Source organism: Geotrypetes seraphini, chromosome 14 (assembly GCF_902459505.1).
Source record: "Geotrypetes seraphini chromosome 14, aGeoSer1.1, whole genome shotgun sequence".
Classification (NCBI taxonomy): domain Eukaryota; kingdom Metazoa; phylum Chordata; class Amphibia; order Gymnophiona; family Dermophiidae; genus Geotrypetes; species Geotrypetes seraphini.
In genome coordinates, this window is record NC_047097.1 from 2,501,126 (window position 1) to 2,519,811 (window position 18,686).

Genomic DNA, 18,686 nt, shown 5'->3' on the forward strand with positions numbered 1-18,686 from the left:
CACTGTTGCTAGCATTGAAGAGCATTGCCACGATATTGTCAACCAGCTGCATCTGCTTGTGACATGCCTGTAGCATCAGACAGATTTGGCACATCCAGGAGTTTATCTTCTGTGTATCCTGGAGCAGCAGATACAAGCACAGCAAGTCTCCAAGATGATCTTTAATCACTTTACCATCCCAGTGAAGAGCAGCGTAGCATGGAGGATTGTCTTGTACAGTGGCAATAACACCTTCAGCTATTTTTTTTGTCTGTTAGTCATTCTGCTACAGCACATAGTTTATTATAAGATGTCAAAGTCACTGAGGTCACCATTAGTTTTACGTTTCAAGTTTAATAATTTTTTTGATTAATCGCTTAATCATACTTCTAAGCGATGTACAGTTTAAAATTACATTTGTTGGATGACAATACAATAAATAAAAATACTTAAAAGAAAAAAAAAAACACAAAAAAACAATACAGAATTACAATCAATTTTAACATACTCATAACATTAGGTAAGGAGGAATGAAATACAAATCTTTAAAGTAAAAAGAAAACATTAAGGGAAAAATACAGAAGGTTAACAAAATATAATAAGATAAAATTTAATAGGTTATTGGATATTAAAATTAGTTTTCAAAAGCCTCCTTGAAAAGGAATGTTTTTAAATTACTTTTAAATTTTCCGAATTCCTGTTCTTCCCTTAAAAATATTGGAAGGGCATTCCAAGTCTGTGGTGCAGTAACCGAAAAAATAAATTGCAGTCTTGTATTAATAATTTTCAACGAAGGAATAGTCAATAGGTTTTGTTCATTAGTTCTCAAAACTCTATTTGCAGAATATGGAATTAATAATTTGAATAAGAAAGCAGAAGTCTTATTATAAAGGGTTTTGAAGGTCATTATACAAAGTTTATACGTAAGTTTATACGTAATTCTATGAATAACTGGAAGCCAGTGTGCATTTTTTACTAGGCTTAATGACCGCTGAGATGACGAGTGGTCTGATTGTTTGATAGTTTGTCAACTGCAGCAGTTATTTCATTGCACTGCATTATTTTCTGTGGAAGCTGAAGTGTTATGAAGTCGACTGCCTTGGTCTTTTAACTAGGTGTGAAGTCATCAACCTCCATGTCACTTCTTACAGTACTGTATGCTTCAATACACATTTCACCACTGTCACATACTTTAACATTAAGCCTTTCTCTCTTCATTTTCCTGCCTAAAAGTTTGCATCACTGCTTTTGTTGCAGATATCTTGTTATGTTCAGACACGGTTGCCTGTCTTTTACATCTTTACATCAAGGTAGATGGCCATGTCAGCTTTGTTGTTTTTACTTGACAGCAGTCGAGAACTCATTATAGTTTCAATGGCATCTGGGGCACCAATATAAAAAAGTATGTCCAGCTTCATAATAAAGTTTCCTCTTTTTCTTCCTGGATCACTTTCATGTCCTTTTTTTTTAAAGATTACTCCATTCATGCCAGAGAGCCATAACATCCAGCATACAGTTCTGCCTGGTCTTTGTCTTGATATGGGCCATTTGCCAACATACAGTGACAGTGTCAGCAGCAATGTAGGCAATTTCTTCATTTGAAATGCTCTTTTTGATCATTTCCTGATTGTGGCAGAGATGCCAAAAATACTTCCATGTCTGCAGGTAGGCAACTTAGGGCTAGATTCACTAAGCAAACCGATCGCGTACCAATCGGTTTGTGCTCACTTTCCGACTACGGCTCGATTCACTAACCTTCCTCCAGACCCCATCCGCACCCGATCCGATCTGCGCTTGCAAATGAGTAAAAAGGCATGTAGATTTCTTAAGGCATCGATTCATGAAACCATTTCGTTTAAACCGATCCAAAAAGTTTCAACTGCTGAGGGCCAGTCGCTTTACATCCTTGCTGACTATTCCTGCCTAGCAACTGCCGCCTGCATGTTAAGAACCCCATTAAAAATATATATTTACCCCGCAAAAAATCCTTGCGGTTCAAGGCAGATTACAAAAGAGTTATAGAGTTGGGTTACAAAAGAAGATCATTGGTCATTTATAGTAAAGGTAAACTTTCATGTACATAAGCGTTGGAAATCTTTTTTTGATTTTTTTAGAATGCGCATAGCGAGCACTGGAGTGAATCTCAGATTTGTAATGCGCATGGCGAGAAAATCGCAGTTAACCCTGTGCTCTCCTTGCACATTGTACATTTCATATATCAATGCCAAATTTAAAAAAAAATCAAAAATAACTTTTAAGGGCCAGCTATCCCACCCCCACCCCCCTTCCTTACAGCTAGATTGTTGCGTGCATCTGACATCACGGGGTCACCTTTGGTTGCTTCGTGCTTCATGGCAGAAAGAGCCACACAGCCTCCTGGGATTTGTAGGCTGTATATAACAGCGCGTGATCCCAGCGCAGTCAACTGCTGTTAACTGTTGTGCCTTCTAGCAACTTAACAGTTCTTTTCCTGAGTTGTTAAGCTGTATGGAAGCGCGCAATAAACTTTGAGATCGATCTATAAAAATAGGACAAACTCGAAGAATTCCACAGCTCACTCACAAACCTCCGATGCTATTTCTCCTTAAACCTCTCCAACAAATTTTTCAAAAAGCTTACACAGCTTGCAACAGCACTTAAGAAAAAAAGAGAGGTTGGTAAAAGCTGCAGTTCTTATATTGCATTTTTTGCGACAATGCTTTGTGGTAGGCGCATTCGGAGCCCGCCCCATTTCTACGCAGTGAAGGCCTAAAGAGCTAGCGCATGCGTTATATGCTTCAAAACCAACAAGGATACAGTGCGCCCACGCGTCAATCGATGTTGCAGTGAGACGTGTGCATGAATGGGGGCATGTTTACGATTTGATCATTAGCATGGACAAGCTTTACTGAATCGATCAGCCAGAATGACTTGGAAACGGATAGGATAGATAGAATCGGATAGATTTGTGGACTTTAGTGAATCTAGGCCTTAGACCCTGTAATCGAAGATGATGAGTGTCTGATGAGCCAAAATTCACTCACTGCTCTGGTAACTGGCCTTGAGGATTTCTCAGGTGATGAACTTAGTAAACCAGGAGCATCTTCTTTAGCTTCGTAGGTTTTTCCATTTCTAGTTGACATGCCCACTTACGAATGCTTATGAAACATGCTACTGTATTTAGGAATTTAACATATACCACAGCAAAACTCAAACTCTGCTTTGAATAAAAGTAAACTTACACTTATCCAATATTGGGTTTATATAGGTGCTGGCATTAGATGCAGCAAGTAATTCTTGCCCGTCTAAAACTAGAACTAACTGATGCTTGAGTACAAGTGAGGGTACTCGCAAGCATTCCCAGATGAGCCCAATCAGCCATGTGACGGTCAAACATTTAGTTGAGGGCAGCCATTGAAAATCAGGGGTGGGAGATTTCATAGCGACACCAGGAAGTATTTCTTCACCGAAAGGGTAGTTGATCATTGGAATGATCTTCCACTGCAGGTAATTGAGGCCAGCAGCGTGCTAGATTTTAAGAAAAAATGGGATAAGCATGTGGGATCACTTCAAAGAAGAACTTAGGGGGGTGGGTCATTAGAGTGGGCAGACTTGTTGGGCTGTGGCCGTCATATTCTATGTTTCTATGATTTCAATATGACATTGTAACATAGAAATTCTTTCACATATGTCTAATGTCAGATTTACTTATATTTACACGTTTAATCTACATCCATAGCCTAATGATAATATTATCACCTGTTTAGTGCAAAATTGTCAGCCAATTTCTAGGGAAAAAACTGTTTGGTAGTGCTTATATTCATTGGCTTTAGGCACCCCCAGGATGGGTCTAAAAAAACTATACAAGAAATATTTTGTGATCAAACACATACAAATTCATGGGAAAATTTTCAATTAGCAAAGTTTCTCCAACTTTAGTTTTTTTGGACAACCCTACCCCCAACCTTTCCTGCAGGTAATTTAAGAAAAGCTTTACGTCAGCAGGTCCATCTCTAAAATAGTAGCCAAAATAAATATGTCCAACCTGGACATCTTCAGTTCTGATTTGTACCTTCTTTCTGAAATCCCCCTTCACATGAATGCTTTAATGTTTGTTCCAAACTCATGGAAAATAAGAGAAGTCATTCTTCAAAAGGTTACAGACTACGTCAGTCAGGAATTGGATTACTTTCAGTGCATACACGCACTGCTTCAAATGAGCAGCTTGGCTAACACTATTATCTGGTATAAGTTTACAGGAGTCGAGGTGGGAGGGGAGACACCATCGGTCCCTGAATTCTCTCTAGAAAGAGCTGATAGCAAATCACAAGGCTGGATGACCCCCTTGCATCTTTCACCTAACTCAAACGTGAAACTGTACTAGGGTGATTAAAATACAGAGCATGGGTCGTGGTCTCCTGTTCTTTTCTTTTAAATAGAAGCAGAAATATTTTGTTTGTAGACTAGTTTACAAAGGCAAAATAGAGAAAAACGAATGCATGTAGGGTGAGAGGATTCAGTTGAATAGATCATCAAACAGCTGTAACACATTTATATAGTTTCAGATGGAACATACAGCAGGGTTCTTGATTTGGAGCTGCAAACTACTTGCATGGTTTCTTGAGTGACAGTGTCCTAACTAGCTGGGTTGCACTCACTACATTGTAATCATGATTTGATTTACTTCTTACTTTGCTGCCTGGGTTACATAGAAACATGATGGTAGATAAGATCAAATGACCCATCCGATGTGCCCATCCGCAGTAACCATTATCTCTTCCGCTCTCTAAGAGATCCCACATGCCTTTCCCACAAGGGATTGGGACTTCTATACCACTTTTTTGTAGTTGTACAACCACACTCAAAGCAATTTACATACACATCAAGATTTTCCCTATCTGTTCTGGTGGGCTCACAATCTATCTAATGTACCTGGGGCAGTGGAGGATCAAGTGACTTGCCTAGGGTCCCAGAGAGCAGCGTGGAGTTTGAACCCACAACCTCAGGGTGCTGAGGCTGTAGCTCTAACTACCGCGCCACACAACCGCCACACACAGGCCCACATACAAGCCCCGCATACAAGCATCAATCAACAAGATTGGAGAGATGCCAGTGGAACAACAATTTTCAAAAAGTCTCTGAGGAACTGGGCAAAATGGTAGATGCCAATCTGAAAACCAAAATTATTTAACAGAAGCAAAGTGATCCCAGGTAGATATACTTCAGACTTCACACTGGATTTTAAAAAGTGTCCAAAACAAAGAAAACTGCAGACAGATGTACAAAGATGCAGGCTAAATTTATTGAACCAAAAGCATGAATGCAGTTAGTATTACCACCTTGAACCAAACCAAAGGACCCGACACGGTCCGTGTTTCAGTGAACACTCCTTCATCAGGGGTCCCAGTTGGATAGGGTATCAATTCAAACCGCAAACAAAAACTTAGCCTTTTTTGAAAGCGTGAGCAACAGTAAAACAATCACGGCGGAGTTTTTCAAAGTGGTTGTTTTACTGTTGCTCGCACTTTCAAAAAAGACTAAGATTTTGTTTGCGGTTTGAATTGATACCTTATCCAACTGGGACCCCTGATGAAGGAGTGTTCACCGAAACACAGACTGTGTCGGGTCCTTTGGTTTGGTTCAACGTGGTAATACTAACCGCATTCATGCAAATTTAGCCTGCATCTTTGTACATCTGTCTGCAGTTTCCTTTGTTTTGGTTTGTGTTCCATTCACTGCAGACTGTGTTGGATTTTTTTTCTTCTTGTTGTTTGCTTTTAAAAAGTGTCCAACATGTTTCATCATCTTGGTGCCTGCGTCAGGAGCATCAGCCACCAGCTATACTTGAATCTGACATAGGGTTACCAGATTTTGCATCTGGAAAAAGGATGCGTGGCCCCGCCTGATTCCACCCCTGGCCTCGCCCTGTTCTGTCCCCCAGCCCCATGCGAACCTCGTCTCTTCGGACTGAGTCTGGAATGCATTTGATCATGTGCAGATGTAACGTGATGATGTCACTTGCGTGTGTGATGTCACTGTGTCACATGCGCAGATGCGCACCAGACTCGGCCCTGATCTCAACAGCTTTTCAAAACCCGGACAAAGTGCCGGGTTTGGAAAAGCTGACAGGACGCTCGGACAGTCCTCTAAAAAGAGGGCATGACTGTGTAAAACTGAATGTCTGGTAACCCTAGTCTGACATACATGTATATATGATAAACATATATCCATCCACCTAGAAGAACGACAAACATAATTAAAATATGACTAAATTAAAACCAATTTAAAAATTAAATAAAAACAATTTAACAAACATTTCCAAAAATAAAATTCAAAATGTAATAACAACCAGTTGAGAAATAATTAAAACAAGCAGCAAGATTTAAAAGAACTAAAAAGAAAACTGTTGGGCAAAATTACTTTTCAGAATGCACCACTCCATTAGAGACCCCAGAGTTAAAAATAGTCAAAGCAGAAGGCAGAAGTCTAAGAATGGAAAAAAAAAGTTAGCAAAATTACCTCTCAAACAGCTCCACTTCTTTTAATAGCAAAAAGCCTCTGCAAGCACTAAAAAAAGAAGGAAAAAAAAAAAAAAGAGTGAAGCATAAATCAGCTTAACAAGGCGAAAATCCAAAAGTTTAGCCAAGCAAAAGCTGCACAGTATAAACCAGGGGTGTCAAACTCAATTACATTAAGGGGTCGAAATACAAAACACAGGCTAAGTCGTGGGCCAGACCCCACCCAATCTCCGCCCCAGACCCCACCCCCATAATAATACTAATTATAACACAATTTTTTCAATTAATTTTTCACACACATTAATTTTTATACACACACAATATAATGTTATTAACACATAATGGTTAACCACAAAATTAAACTACACAAAGCACACTGTATGCTTCTTAACATTCATTCCTACCAGAACACAGATAACCCCTATGCAAATACGGGACCAAAAACTGAAAGTACTAATATATACGAAAGAAACCTTAAGATTCAAGACTCTGCGTGCAGTTCAACCTCCAAAGAAAAAGAAACAAACGCATTTCTTCCTGAGCAGTGCAAAATATAGACAGCAGGTTAGAATTCTCAAAATCGATACAATTCAAACATTAAATTGAAAATAAAATCATTCGGGTGTCTTACATTCTGGCTGGCTCCCACCTGGCCGTTTTATGCGGCCCGCAGTCCGATGCCCCCGGTGTTAGCTTGTGGCCAGCACCCTCCTCCTCACAGCCGCATTGTGCACGAAGCCGCGTCCTGCGGTTCCTCACGCATCCTGCACATGAACCAGAAGCTGCGTGCAGTGGCTTCTCGCGCATCCTGCGCCTGAACTGGAAACCTTCTCTCTGACGTCGCAACGTCAGAGGGAATGCTTCTGGATGAGGCGCAGGACGCACGAGGAACTTCGTGCACACTGCAACTGTGAGGAGGAAGGAGCTGGCCACAAGATAACACCAGGGGCATTGGACCGCATAAAACGGCCAAGCGGGCCGGATTCAGCCCACGGGCCTTGAGTTTGACACCTGTGATATAAACAGTGGAAAACGTAAAGTACAAAAAACACCTCAAACAACCAAAAATCCACCTTTAAAAATATTTTGCAGATAAAACATTGTAAGAAAAAGTGAAATTAAAACCAGCTCCCAATTTGAAGCACATGAAAACTGTTTAAAAAAAAAAAAGATTTTGACATGAAACTGGGTCCCACAGAGATCACTCACTAACGGTGACTGCAAAGTCTTAATAAAACATGCTTTCTTGCCGAAAACGTCATCGCCAATTTTAGAGCCGTTTCTAGCATTTTTGTGCCGATGATGTTTTTGGTGAGAGAGTGCGTTTTTTAAAATCTTTACAGTCACCATTAGTGAGTGATCTATGTGGAACCCAGTTTCATGGCAAAATCGTTGATAAATAAATGCTTTGGGGAGTCTTTTTTTTTTCGGACTTGAATTACCTTCATTCATACATTGCACCATGGGATTTCAGATTTTCAAAAGCTTCACAAACATATTTCATATATATTCTGCATGATAAGTTTGCAGGGCACGATTGTTAGAATTTTAATTTTCAGAAATGTTTGAGCAGTGGTTTAATTAAAAGAAAAAGAGGAATACTCTGGAGGTCATTTAATAGAAGTTAGGACACACTGTCTGTATATGGTTTTTATCTAGAACATTCGTAAGCAGTGGAAGGCTGTCATGTCGAAGAAAGAAGAAGTAAAGCCCCACAATCTTTATTCATAAAGTACCTCTTGTGGTCAGGAGATTATTCTCAATAATGTCTTTTCTAAATTAGCATAAGCAGTAGCATACTGCACCTCAGTTTGCCATTGATGGTTGAATCTATCTTGTGACACGGCCCAGCACAATGGATGAGGTGTTATGGGAAGGACTGTCATTTTTCTTTCCTTATCAGGCTTTGCAGGAGCAGCTGACATCAGTGGTCCAGGAAATTGGACACCTTATCGATCCCATAACTATAGCAGCTCGAGGAGAGGCAGCTCAGCTGGGACACAAGGTACCACCACTGTTCAATTATTCACTTGATTGTGCTATAAAGAATGCTTGCCTTACTTCCTATACAGTCTGTTGCTTGTACAGCAAGGAGGACGTGGAATTATGTGATCAGGAAACGCAGAGGGTTGTATTTACTAAGCTGCGTCCGTTGTTAGCTGTTACTCCTGGATTCCATTTGTTGCCCAAATTTGAATAATGATCCCAGATCTGTGTTTAAACCAGTGGTGTAGTAAGGGGGAGGCGGGGTGGACCGCTCCAGACGCCGTCTTCGCAGGGGGACGTGGTGCCGGTGCCTCTCCTCCTTCTCTGCGTACCTCTTGAAATGTTTGCCAGTGCAAGCAGCGCCTTCCACTTGCTGCTCGCGCCCGCTCCCTTCTGATGGCATTTCCTTGTCACGGGACCAGGATGTAATGTCGGAAGGGAGCTGAGGCCGGCGCGAGCAGCAGGCGGAAGATGCCACTCACACCGGTGAACATTTCAAAGATAGGGTGAGGCGCATGGCGCAGCGATGCCAGGCGCCACCCTCCCTCGCTATGCCACTGGTGTAAACTAATTAGCCAAATGAGCATTAAAACCATCGATTATTGTAGTTAGCAAGTTAACAAGCACTTAATTGGCAGTAACTAGGCGTTGCGCTCCGACCTACCCTATGCCCTGTTGTATAACATGCACGCTAATCCGGCGCGTGCGCTAAAAATGCTAGCACACCTTTGTAAAAGGAGCCCATAGTAAATGATGGCAGATAAAGATCTGCATGTCCAAAAGAAGGTCATTGTATGTTAAATGACCATAAAGCAAAAAGCACAACAGGCCATCCAAACATGGGACAATCAAGCAGAACTTTATTGTTGGACCTGGCAGGGGCCATGTTTCAGTGTGAACCTCCTGCATCACGGGTCATACAATATAATATGCTGGCAAATGTCCACCCGGTTGGGAAGCCAGGTCCATTCAGTCCACCCAACAGTCTCATTCATTATCAAGGCAATGTTGGACCAACAATCCAGTAGTATTACATTTTACTCGCTAAGTTCCAATTTAAGATGTCTTCTTTTTCCCTACTGAGATATACAAGGCCTGCACTCATATGAAATGAATGTGGTCTAAAATATGCATACTTGCTCCAGATCCATCTGTGCTATTTTAGATCCTTAATGTAATCATTTTGGAGATGCTGCTACCTGCTCCTGTACATCCCCCAAATGAGGAACATTTATTTGCAGATACGTCTTCTGGATTTTTTTTTTTAGGCATTTTGATTGCAAGGAAATAATCTTTTCACCAGTTTGTCCTTAAATCCCAAACATTTCATGTTTACAGTGATTTCCTTCAGTGATGACACCTGAGTGCTGGAGATGTCATCATGCAGCATCTTCATGATGTTTCATGTGCAAAGATACAGTGTGGTGTAGAAAATCACGGGGTAATTATTGTCGTATGATGATCACTCACACAACATGGAAAAGTGATGCAGTAATCATCACTGTAGAAAATTTCTTCTAATAAAGATGATCGTAAGAGTTAGAGAATTTTTCTTTTACTCCATCTCTCTCATATGCTATAAGTTAAGGACTTTATTATTTTTTTCCCTTAGGTTACTCAGTTGGCAAAGTACTTTGAACCCTTGGTTTTGGCTGCCGTGGGTGTGGTTTCCAAAAACCTGGATCACCAACAGCAGATGACTGTGTTGGATCAGACCAAGACATTGGCTGAATCTGCCTTGCAGATGCTTTATGCAGCCAAAGAAGGAGGGGGCAATCCTAAGGTATGTTGCCTTCCTCTTATTCTCCATGAAGAATAAGCACAGAGACACTCAGTAAAATATAGAATATGACAGCAATAGAGACATCAAACTTTTAAGGTTATGCGATATTGAAATCCAATTTTATGTTATGTTACATTGAGGTTGTCCGAGTGCTGTAAACTCCAGATAAGCTATAGTTTTTCCTTATTTCTACACAACTAAAGTCTATGTACTTATAGTTTATATTTTTTTGTTTATAGTCCACTCTCTAAAGTTGAAAGTGGATACATTCTGTACAAACGTAAGGAAGTTCTTCTTCACCCAGAGAAAACTGGGTAGAAAACTGGGTAGAAAACTGGAACGCTCTTCCGGAGTCTGTTATAGGGGAAAACACCCTACAGGGATTCAAGACAAAGTTAGACAAGTTCATGTAGAACAAGGACGTACGCTGATAGGGCTAGTCTCAGTTAGGGCGCTGGTCTTTGATCAGAGGGCCGCCGCATGATCGGACTGCTGGGCAGGATGGACCACTGGTCTGACCCAGCTGCGGCAATTCTTATGTTCTTATACAAAGTGGATTACAATAAAACACAAAAATACAAACACATACCAAAGAATTCATAATACTAAAACCAAATCAATACACTTAGGGTTCCTTTTACAAAGCTGTGCTAGTGGTTTTAGCGCACGCTTAGCGTGCGCTAAATTGCCCCGCATGCTAGACGCTAATGCCAGCTTTGAGCGTGGGTTTAGCACATGCTAAAATTCTGCGTGTGCTAAAAACGCTTTCGCAGCTTAGTAAAAGGAGCCTTTAGACTTTAAAACCAGTTCAATAAATACTATGTGCTAGACCCTGTTATACATTATTCTTCAAAGCACAACTCAACCCCCATATTTCATTTGACAAAATAAATGGCATTTTAACAATCACTTAAACATGGTCAAATTCCCTCGCTGCTTTATATATGCAGAAGACTGTTCGATTCTGCTGGACCCACACAGGAAAAAAACACCTGCTTTGATGGTCTTTTCTTGTTGGTAGTGAAAGATCACCGTGCCCAGCAGAGTGTAACTTTGGAAGTGAAGCATAACATGAAATGCTCTCGACCCAAATATTTGGGAGCCAACCCATGTAAGCTCAAATAAGTGAGCAACAATAATTTATACCTACAGTAATTCTAAAATTAATCTTAAGCCAATAAAGCTTGATATAGTATTCTGATACATGCCCACTTTTTATCCCATACTTTAATTCTGTTACTGCTTATATCTCCACTACCCTAATTAGAATGCTATTCCAGGTATCTGCCATCACTTCCATGAACAAATATTTTCTGGTTAACTACAGATGCCACAGAAAGCCACATAAATAGAAATGGAGATAATATGGCAGTTAAAGACCATTCAGTCTTTCCATCCATACCAACTACTAAATTCTAAAATCCTTTCCGCTCCCTTAGATTTCCTCTGCTTGTCCCACGCTTTCTTGAATTTAGATATACCATATATACTCGAATATAAGCCAATCTGAATATAAACCGAGTATCCTTTTCTCCCTTCAAAAAGACAGAAAAAAGGTTGACTTGAATATAAACAGAGGTTAGAAATTTGGGTTATCATGGTGAGCCAATCTATAAAGACTGCTCACCCTCCCTCCCCATTAGTTATCTCGTAAGTCATTAAACATAATACAAACATCTGTTATACTTATATCCCAAAACTAACATTCACAAGAAGGCTCCTATGTAGAAAAATGCAACTACAAACCATAAATGTAGACAAAAATCAAACTTAAACCTCAAGAAGCTATATGCAATTCAACACCAGAGAAAGAGAAACAGCACTTTGGAATATAAAAAGAAAGCAGTTTCTTTTCTTGAAATTAAAAATAAAATTATTTTTTCTACCTTTGTTGTCTGGCCATTATATTCATGTTTGTCCCAGTTTCTTCTTTCTTCTGTCTTTTCTTCATTTTCTTTCCAGGGTCTGCAGTCTATCTGCCTCTTCTCTCATTCCTGTCTTCACTTCCTTTCCTACATCCATCTCTGACTTTGACCTTTTCCTTTCAGTTTTCCTCCATTTATTTTTCTGCATCTCTGACTGCTTCAGTTTCTCCAGCTTTTTTGCTAACTCTTCCCTCTCTCCCCCCTCCCTCCCAGTATGTTCTCTTTCTCTCTCTTTCACCCTTTATTTTCACTCTTCTAACCAGTATCTACTGTCTTGCCCCCTCCATCCAACATATCCTCTCCCCTCTTTCTTCCAACACCTCATCTCTCTCTCTCTCTCTCTCCCTCCACCTACTTCCAAGATCTCTTCCCTTCACCTTTTACCCTTTGCTTCTTCCAACAGTCGTGGGTCAGGGAAAGGCCCAAAATGTGAGGCAAGCAACTGATTCCTCCCAACTGCACCAGTACTCCATGCTGTTTGCCGGCCGCCGGGAGGAGTTGAGGAGTCAGCAGTGCATCTGGACTGTGAGCAGTCCTGCTTTTGGTGTTGTCCTGGTTCGCCTAAACCGACTGGCAATAATGAAGCCAGACGCTGGTGGGTCTTCCCTCTTGCTAAATTGCTATAGGCTCTGTCAGTCTCAATCCCACCCCTCAAAATCAGGAAGTAACTTCAGAGGGGGATGGGATCGAGACCAGCAGAGCATTTAGCAATTTGGCAAGAGGGAAGGCCCACGCGGCGTCTGGCTTTGTTATTGCTAGCTAATTTAACTGGACCGAGGCAGGGCTGCTCACAATCCTGGAATGGAACCCCCGCAAATACCGGGGGAATATTGTTTCTTAAATATCTCACAAGAAAAATAAATAGTAATCCATATTGCATGATCAGAAAAGACTGGTTTCCTGAGGGTTTATACCAGGAAAAAAGTGAGACATTTGGGGTTTTGAGGGGTTACATAGGTTGGTAGCTGAGCCACTTACCTGTAATGACAGATTGTGTAAAAGCTGTGGTTCTGAGATGACGTTCGACATACATTGGATGATGGTTCTGACCCGGAAACTCCTTCAATGCAGAATTTCAGCACTATTGGCAGTTAAGGCCCAATTTACTAAACTGCTGTTTAGCTGTGGATGTAGCAGTAGACATATGCAAACAGCACAAGCATTGCAGTAACAGGAAATTAACTAACACGCTGCCATTTTTATGCTAATAACTGGTGCAGAGTATAGGCAGGGATTGTACCTCATGGTTAATGTGGCAGTTAGTTACCATGCATTCACTGCTAATGCCACCTCAATAGATGTAGAAACATAGAAACATAGAAAGGTGACGGCAGAAAAGGGCCACAGCCCATCAAGTCTGCCCACTCTACTGACCCACCCCATTAAGTCTGAGTGCTGATGACTTAGTTCCTTAGCTCGACCCTCGTAGGGATCCCACGTGGATATCCCATCTATTTTTAAAGTCGAGCACGTTGGCGGCCTTGACCACCTGCATCGGAAGTTTGTTCCAATGATCCACCACCCTTTCCGTGAAGAAGTACTTCCTGGCGTCACCACTAAATTTCCCTCCTCTGAGTTTAAGCGGGTGCCCCCTTGTGACCGAGGGTCCCATGGGAAAGAATATGTCATTTTCCATCTCGACACGACCTGTGACGTATTTAAATGTCTCAATCATGTCACCTCTTTCCCTGCGCTCCTCTAGAGTATAGAGCTGCAATTTGCCCAGTCTTTCTTCGTATGAGAGACCCTTGAGTCCGGAGACCATTCTAGTGGCCATACGCTGGACCGACTCGGCTCGAAGCACATCTTTACGGTAATGCGGCCTCCAGAATTGCACACAGTATTCCAGATGAGGTCTCACTAATGATCTGTAAAGTGGCATGATGACTTCAGGTTTGCGGCTGACGAAGCTTCTCTTGATACATCCCATCATTTGCCTTGCCTTGGATGAGGCTTTCTCTACTTGTTTGGCAGCCTTCATGTCTGCACTGATGATAACTCCCAAGTCCCGTTCTTCTGAAGTCCTAGCTAGTGCTTCTCCATTCAAGGTGTATGTTCTGCATGGATTTCTACTGCCAAGATGCATGACCTTACACTTCTTAGCGTTGAAGCCCAGCTGCCATGTCGAGGACCAGTTTTCTAACGTGATCAGATCTTGCGTCATACTATCCACGAGATTGCTTTCACTTACTATATTACACAGTTTGGCGTCGTCAGCGAACAGTGTTACTTTACCTTGAAGCCCCCGGGTCAAGTCCCCTATGAATATGTTGAATATGTTGAAAAGGGATGGTACTTACCTTCAAGGTAATTAATGCTCAGTAACAACATTTTCTCTGCATTAACTGGCTGGAGAAATGGTGGAGTACGTCCCTAAGAGTTAAAATAGAGGTTTTGCGGTTGCTATACATTAATTTTGGCATTTAAAGCATGATTACTACTCAGTTTTCCTGCACTTCAGTAAATCAGCCTAGAATTTCAGACGCAGGTGTATTACTTAAGAGGATTTTTTTTTTTAAACTAACTTTTATCATTGGCATGGAAATTACACAGATCTGAAAGTTAAACCAAGAAAGGAAGTGCACTTTAAAAAGAAAAGTCTTTTTCTGTTGCTGTTTAATTGAAGCAATTATGCATTTACTGGGAATATATTACAGGAAATTATCAAGTAAAAATCTATGATTATGGCCTGTGGTGGTGAAAGAAGGTTCAGCTAGTCAGCCTCTTACAGGAAACATGCTTATTTAATGTGCCCTGTAAAACGCTTGAGTAGTCCTGTTCACTCAGCATGGTAGAACTCTGCAGACTCATTGGATTACCAGCCAAATGTAATGTATAGTAACTGTAAAACCTCTGCGTTAACTGTTGTGTTTCCAGCATATTTAAGTTCAGTTAACACAGAAAAATGTCTTTACTCTTTAAGTAAATCGCAGATAATATGATGCAGTTTGCCATGCCCTCTTGAAGTGGCATTAACTGGTCTGTGTTATCTGCCACATTGAGAATTATCCCTGGGTAATTTTTATAAGTGTTTACTTCTGTACATGAAACACTATTTTACATGCAAAACAAGCATATAAAATTAACTTCATAATACCATTTTTTCACGCATATAACGTGTGCATTATACACGATTTTTACAAACCGTGCATAACCTTGCGCGTTATACGCGTGAGCGCGTTTTACAATGTTTTTTTTACATAGTTCCCCCCCCCCACGTCCGATTCACCCCACAGGACCACTCGCACCCCCCCCCCGACGTCCGATTCACCCCCCCCCCCGCAGAACCGCTCGCACCCCCACAGCCTCCCCCCCCCATCATGGAGAAGCTCCTACCGTTCTCCTGCTGCTTCCTCTGCCGGCGGTCCCGGGCCTTCTGTGAGCCCTGCGTCTGCGCTGCTTCCTCTTCCGGCAGTCCCGCCCTTTCTCTGACGGGGGGGGCGGGGAGGCTGTGGAGGTGCGAGCAGTCCTGTGGGGGGGGGGGTGAATCGGACGTCGGGGGGATGGTGCGAGCGGTCCTGCGGGGTGAATCGGATGTAGGGGGGGGTGCGATCGGTCCTGCAGGGTGAATCGGACGTCGGGGGGGCATCAGGCTTTCAGGGTGGGGACAGGACTTCAAGGGGGAGAGGAGAGTCGAGTCGGGGCGGGCCAGAGGAGAGTCGGGGCAGGCGAAAGGAGAGTCGGGGTGGCCAGAGGAGAGTCGGGGGGGGGGGGGGCGAAAGGAGAGTCGGGGTGGCCAGAGAAGAGTCGAGTCGGGCGGCGACGGGAGAGTCGGGGAGGCATGCGCGGTATACGGGTGTGCACGGTATATAAAAATTTCTTTACATAAATTACAGTTTCCCGCGCGCTATACCCGTGTGCGCGTTTTACACAGGTGTGCGGTATATGAGTGAAAATACGGTAATGTATTAGTAATGCAAAGCTTCAGCAGTGCTATGAAGACAGTGTTTTAAAGGGTGAGCTATTATTAATATCTTAAAAGCACTGAACTCGGATGTGTTTTCTTTTTATGTTCTTTGGATGTATCTCCTTCAAAGATCTTTTTCCCTTCAAAAGATAAAGGGAAAGATTGTGACTCCAAAGCAAGCTTTGCACTGCCATGTGGGAGAACTCTTTTTGATTCTCCGACCTGGCTCCTGCTTTTCACTCCCACCAGGACTTGGATTTCTTCCTGGGAAGGAGAGCAAAGCAACATCACGCACAAGGAGCAATTACCAGTCAACTCAAAAATCCATAAGAGCTGCAGGGCATACCTCTCTCAACTGATGAATTAAACGCGGCAAGTCTCGGGATAGCAAGAACATAAGAACATAAGAACATAAGCAGTGCCTCCGCCGGGTCAGACCACAGGTCCATCCCGCCCAGCAGTCCGCTCCCGCGGCGGCCCAAAACAGGTCAAGACCTGTCTGAATCATCAGAAGGGGCTCCCTTGCCACCTTGGTTTCCCATTTAAGTCCTGCCTTCCTATCGAAGTCCTAGCCCTCCGGTCTTGCACATGCACGACCAGGTTAGTTAATACTCATTACCTGATTTACTTCCTATACTTGTGTTACCTCCCAGCTCCTCCCTCAGTATCAAGAGATTAAAGTTTGTGTCACCACCTGTTTCAGGTCAAATTTCAGTTGATCTGGAAGCCCAAGGGAACCAGAGAGACTGCTGGGTCCAAAAATGAAACAAAAGGAGTCATAAATTAATGTCATGAACATGATAGATCAGAACTGCCAACTGTAGTGTCAAGAATGATGCTGCATGAAATTGAGAAGTATCGTGAATCTAATATAATAAAATGATAGGCCGCGCATGCGCACTAAAAAAACGTGTTCCCTGATCCGTCGCGAAAATACGACTGCGCATGCGCGGCCCCGGCTGCAGTGGCGGCTTTCAAATTTAAAAAAAAATTACACAGCTGCGCCGGCCTTCCTCACCCCCGGCTCTCACTGTGCATGTGGTACCGGCTGCTCTCTCGAACTGCACCAGGATTGAGAGAGGAGCTGCGGCGGCGACTTTCAACGATGAAGAAGCTGCAGCTGGGGCAGTCGGGGCCTCCCCCGCCACGCACAACCCGCTCACTCTCCTGCAGCTCAGTCACCACAGAAGCTGCGAAATCTACTGAGCGTGAAAACGCGCAACCCGGTCCCCGCGTTTGCCTACCCTTCCCCCCAACACAGCGCATTTGCCCCCGCCCCCTCTCCAGAATGAATCAAGAAATGGAGCTGAGCCGCCCTCTGCAACAGACCAGAGGAGTCCTTTGCCGCTCACCCCCCTTCTCTTGCCGCTGACCCGACTACCTACCCGGCGATTCAAGCAGCCTGTACCGCAGCAGTCTTCACACGCTGCTTCAGGCCCTTCTACTGCCCTGATTTGCTCTGCCGCGTCTCTGATGATGTCATCAGGGACGTGCCAGAGTAAATCAGGGCAGTAGAAGAACCCGAAGCAGCGTGTGAAGACTGCTGCACAGACTGCTTGAATCGCCGAGTTCGTAATCGGGTACGCAGGAAGGGAAGGGGGGCGGCAAGGACTCTATCCGAGTAAATAAAAAACTCTGGGGAGAACGGCACAGACCGGCCCTGTACTAACTCCCGTGGACAGGGGGAGCAGGAAGAGGTGATGATGGACAGGGGGGGAAAAAGGAAGGGAGGCCTTTTGTTGGACAGGGGGAGCAGGAAGAGGTGCTGATGGACAGGGGGGGGGAAATGAAGGGAGGCCTACTGCTGGAAAGGGGGAGCAGGAAGAGGTGCTGATGGACAGGGGGGGAAATGAAGGGAGGCCTACTGCTGGACAGAGGGAGCAGGAAGAGGTGCTGATGGACAGGGGGGGAAATGAAGGGAGGCCTACTGCTGGACAGGGGGAGCAGGAAGAGGTACTGATGGACAGGGGGGAGGTAAAACAAAGGGAGAAGGGCTGCTGCTGGATAAGGGGAGCTTGAATGGGTGGTGGTGGACAGGGGGAAAAATGAAGGGAGGCCTAATGCTGGACAGGGGGAGCAGGAAGAGGTGCTGATTTACAGGGGGAAAAAATGAAGGGAGGCCTACTGCTGGACAGGGGGAGCAGGAAGAGATGCTGTACTAACTCCCGTGGACAGGGGGAGCAGGAAGAGGTGATGATGGACAGGGGGGGAAAAAGGAAGGGAGGCCTTTTGTTGGACAGGGGGAGCAGGAAGAGGTGCTGATGGACAGGGGGGGGAAATGAAGGGAGGCCTACTGCTGGAAAGGGGGAGCAGGAAGAGGTGCTGATGGACAGGGGGGGGAAATGAAGGGAGGCCTACTGCTGGACAGGGGGAGCAGGAAGAGGTACTGATGGACAAGGGAGAGGTAAAACAAAGGGAGAAGGGCTGCTGCTGGATAAGGGGAGCTTGAATGGGTGGTGGTGGACAGGGGGAAAAATGAAGGGAGGCCTAATGCTGGACAGGGGGAGCAGGAAGAGGTGCTGATTTACAGGGGGGAAAAATGAAGGGAGGCCTACTGCTGGACAGGGGGAGCAGGAAGAGATGCTGATGGACAGGGGGAAAAATGAAGG

General features: G+C 43.6%; 1 protein-coding gene across 2 annotated transcripts in view; it reads left to right on the top strand.

Annotated features, from left to right (window-relative positions):
• Positions 1 to 18,686, top strand: part of TLN2 (talin 2) — a 572,423-nt gene that overhangs the window by 412,905 nt on the left and 140,832 nt on the right. For both annotated transcript variants that reach the window (XM_033920311.1, XM_033920312.1), the window contains 2 exons: positions 8,380 to 8,481; positions 10,075 to 10,245. In XM_033920311.1, the coding sequence (XP_033776202.1) occupies positions 8,380 to 8,481; positions 10,075 to 10,245 (273 nt within the window). The remainder of the gene's footprint in view (positions 1 to 8,379; positions 8,482 to 10,074; positions 10,246 to 18,686) is intronic.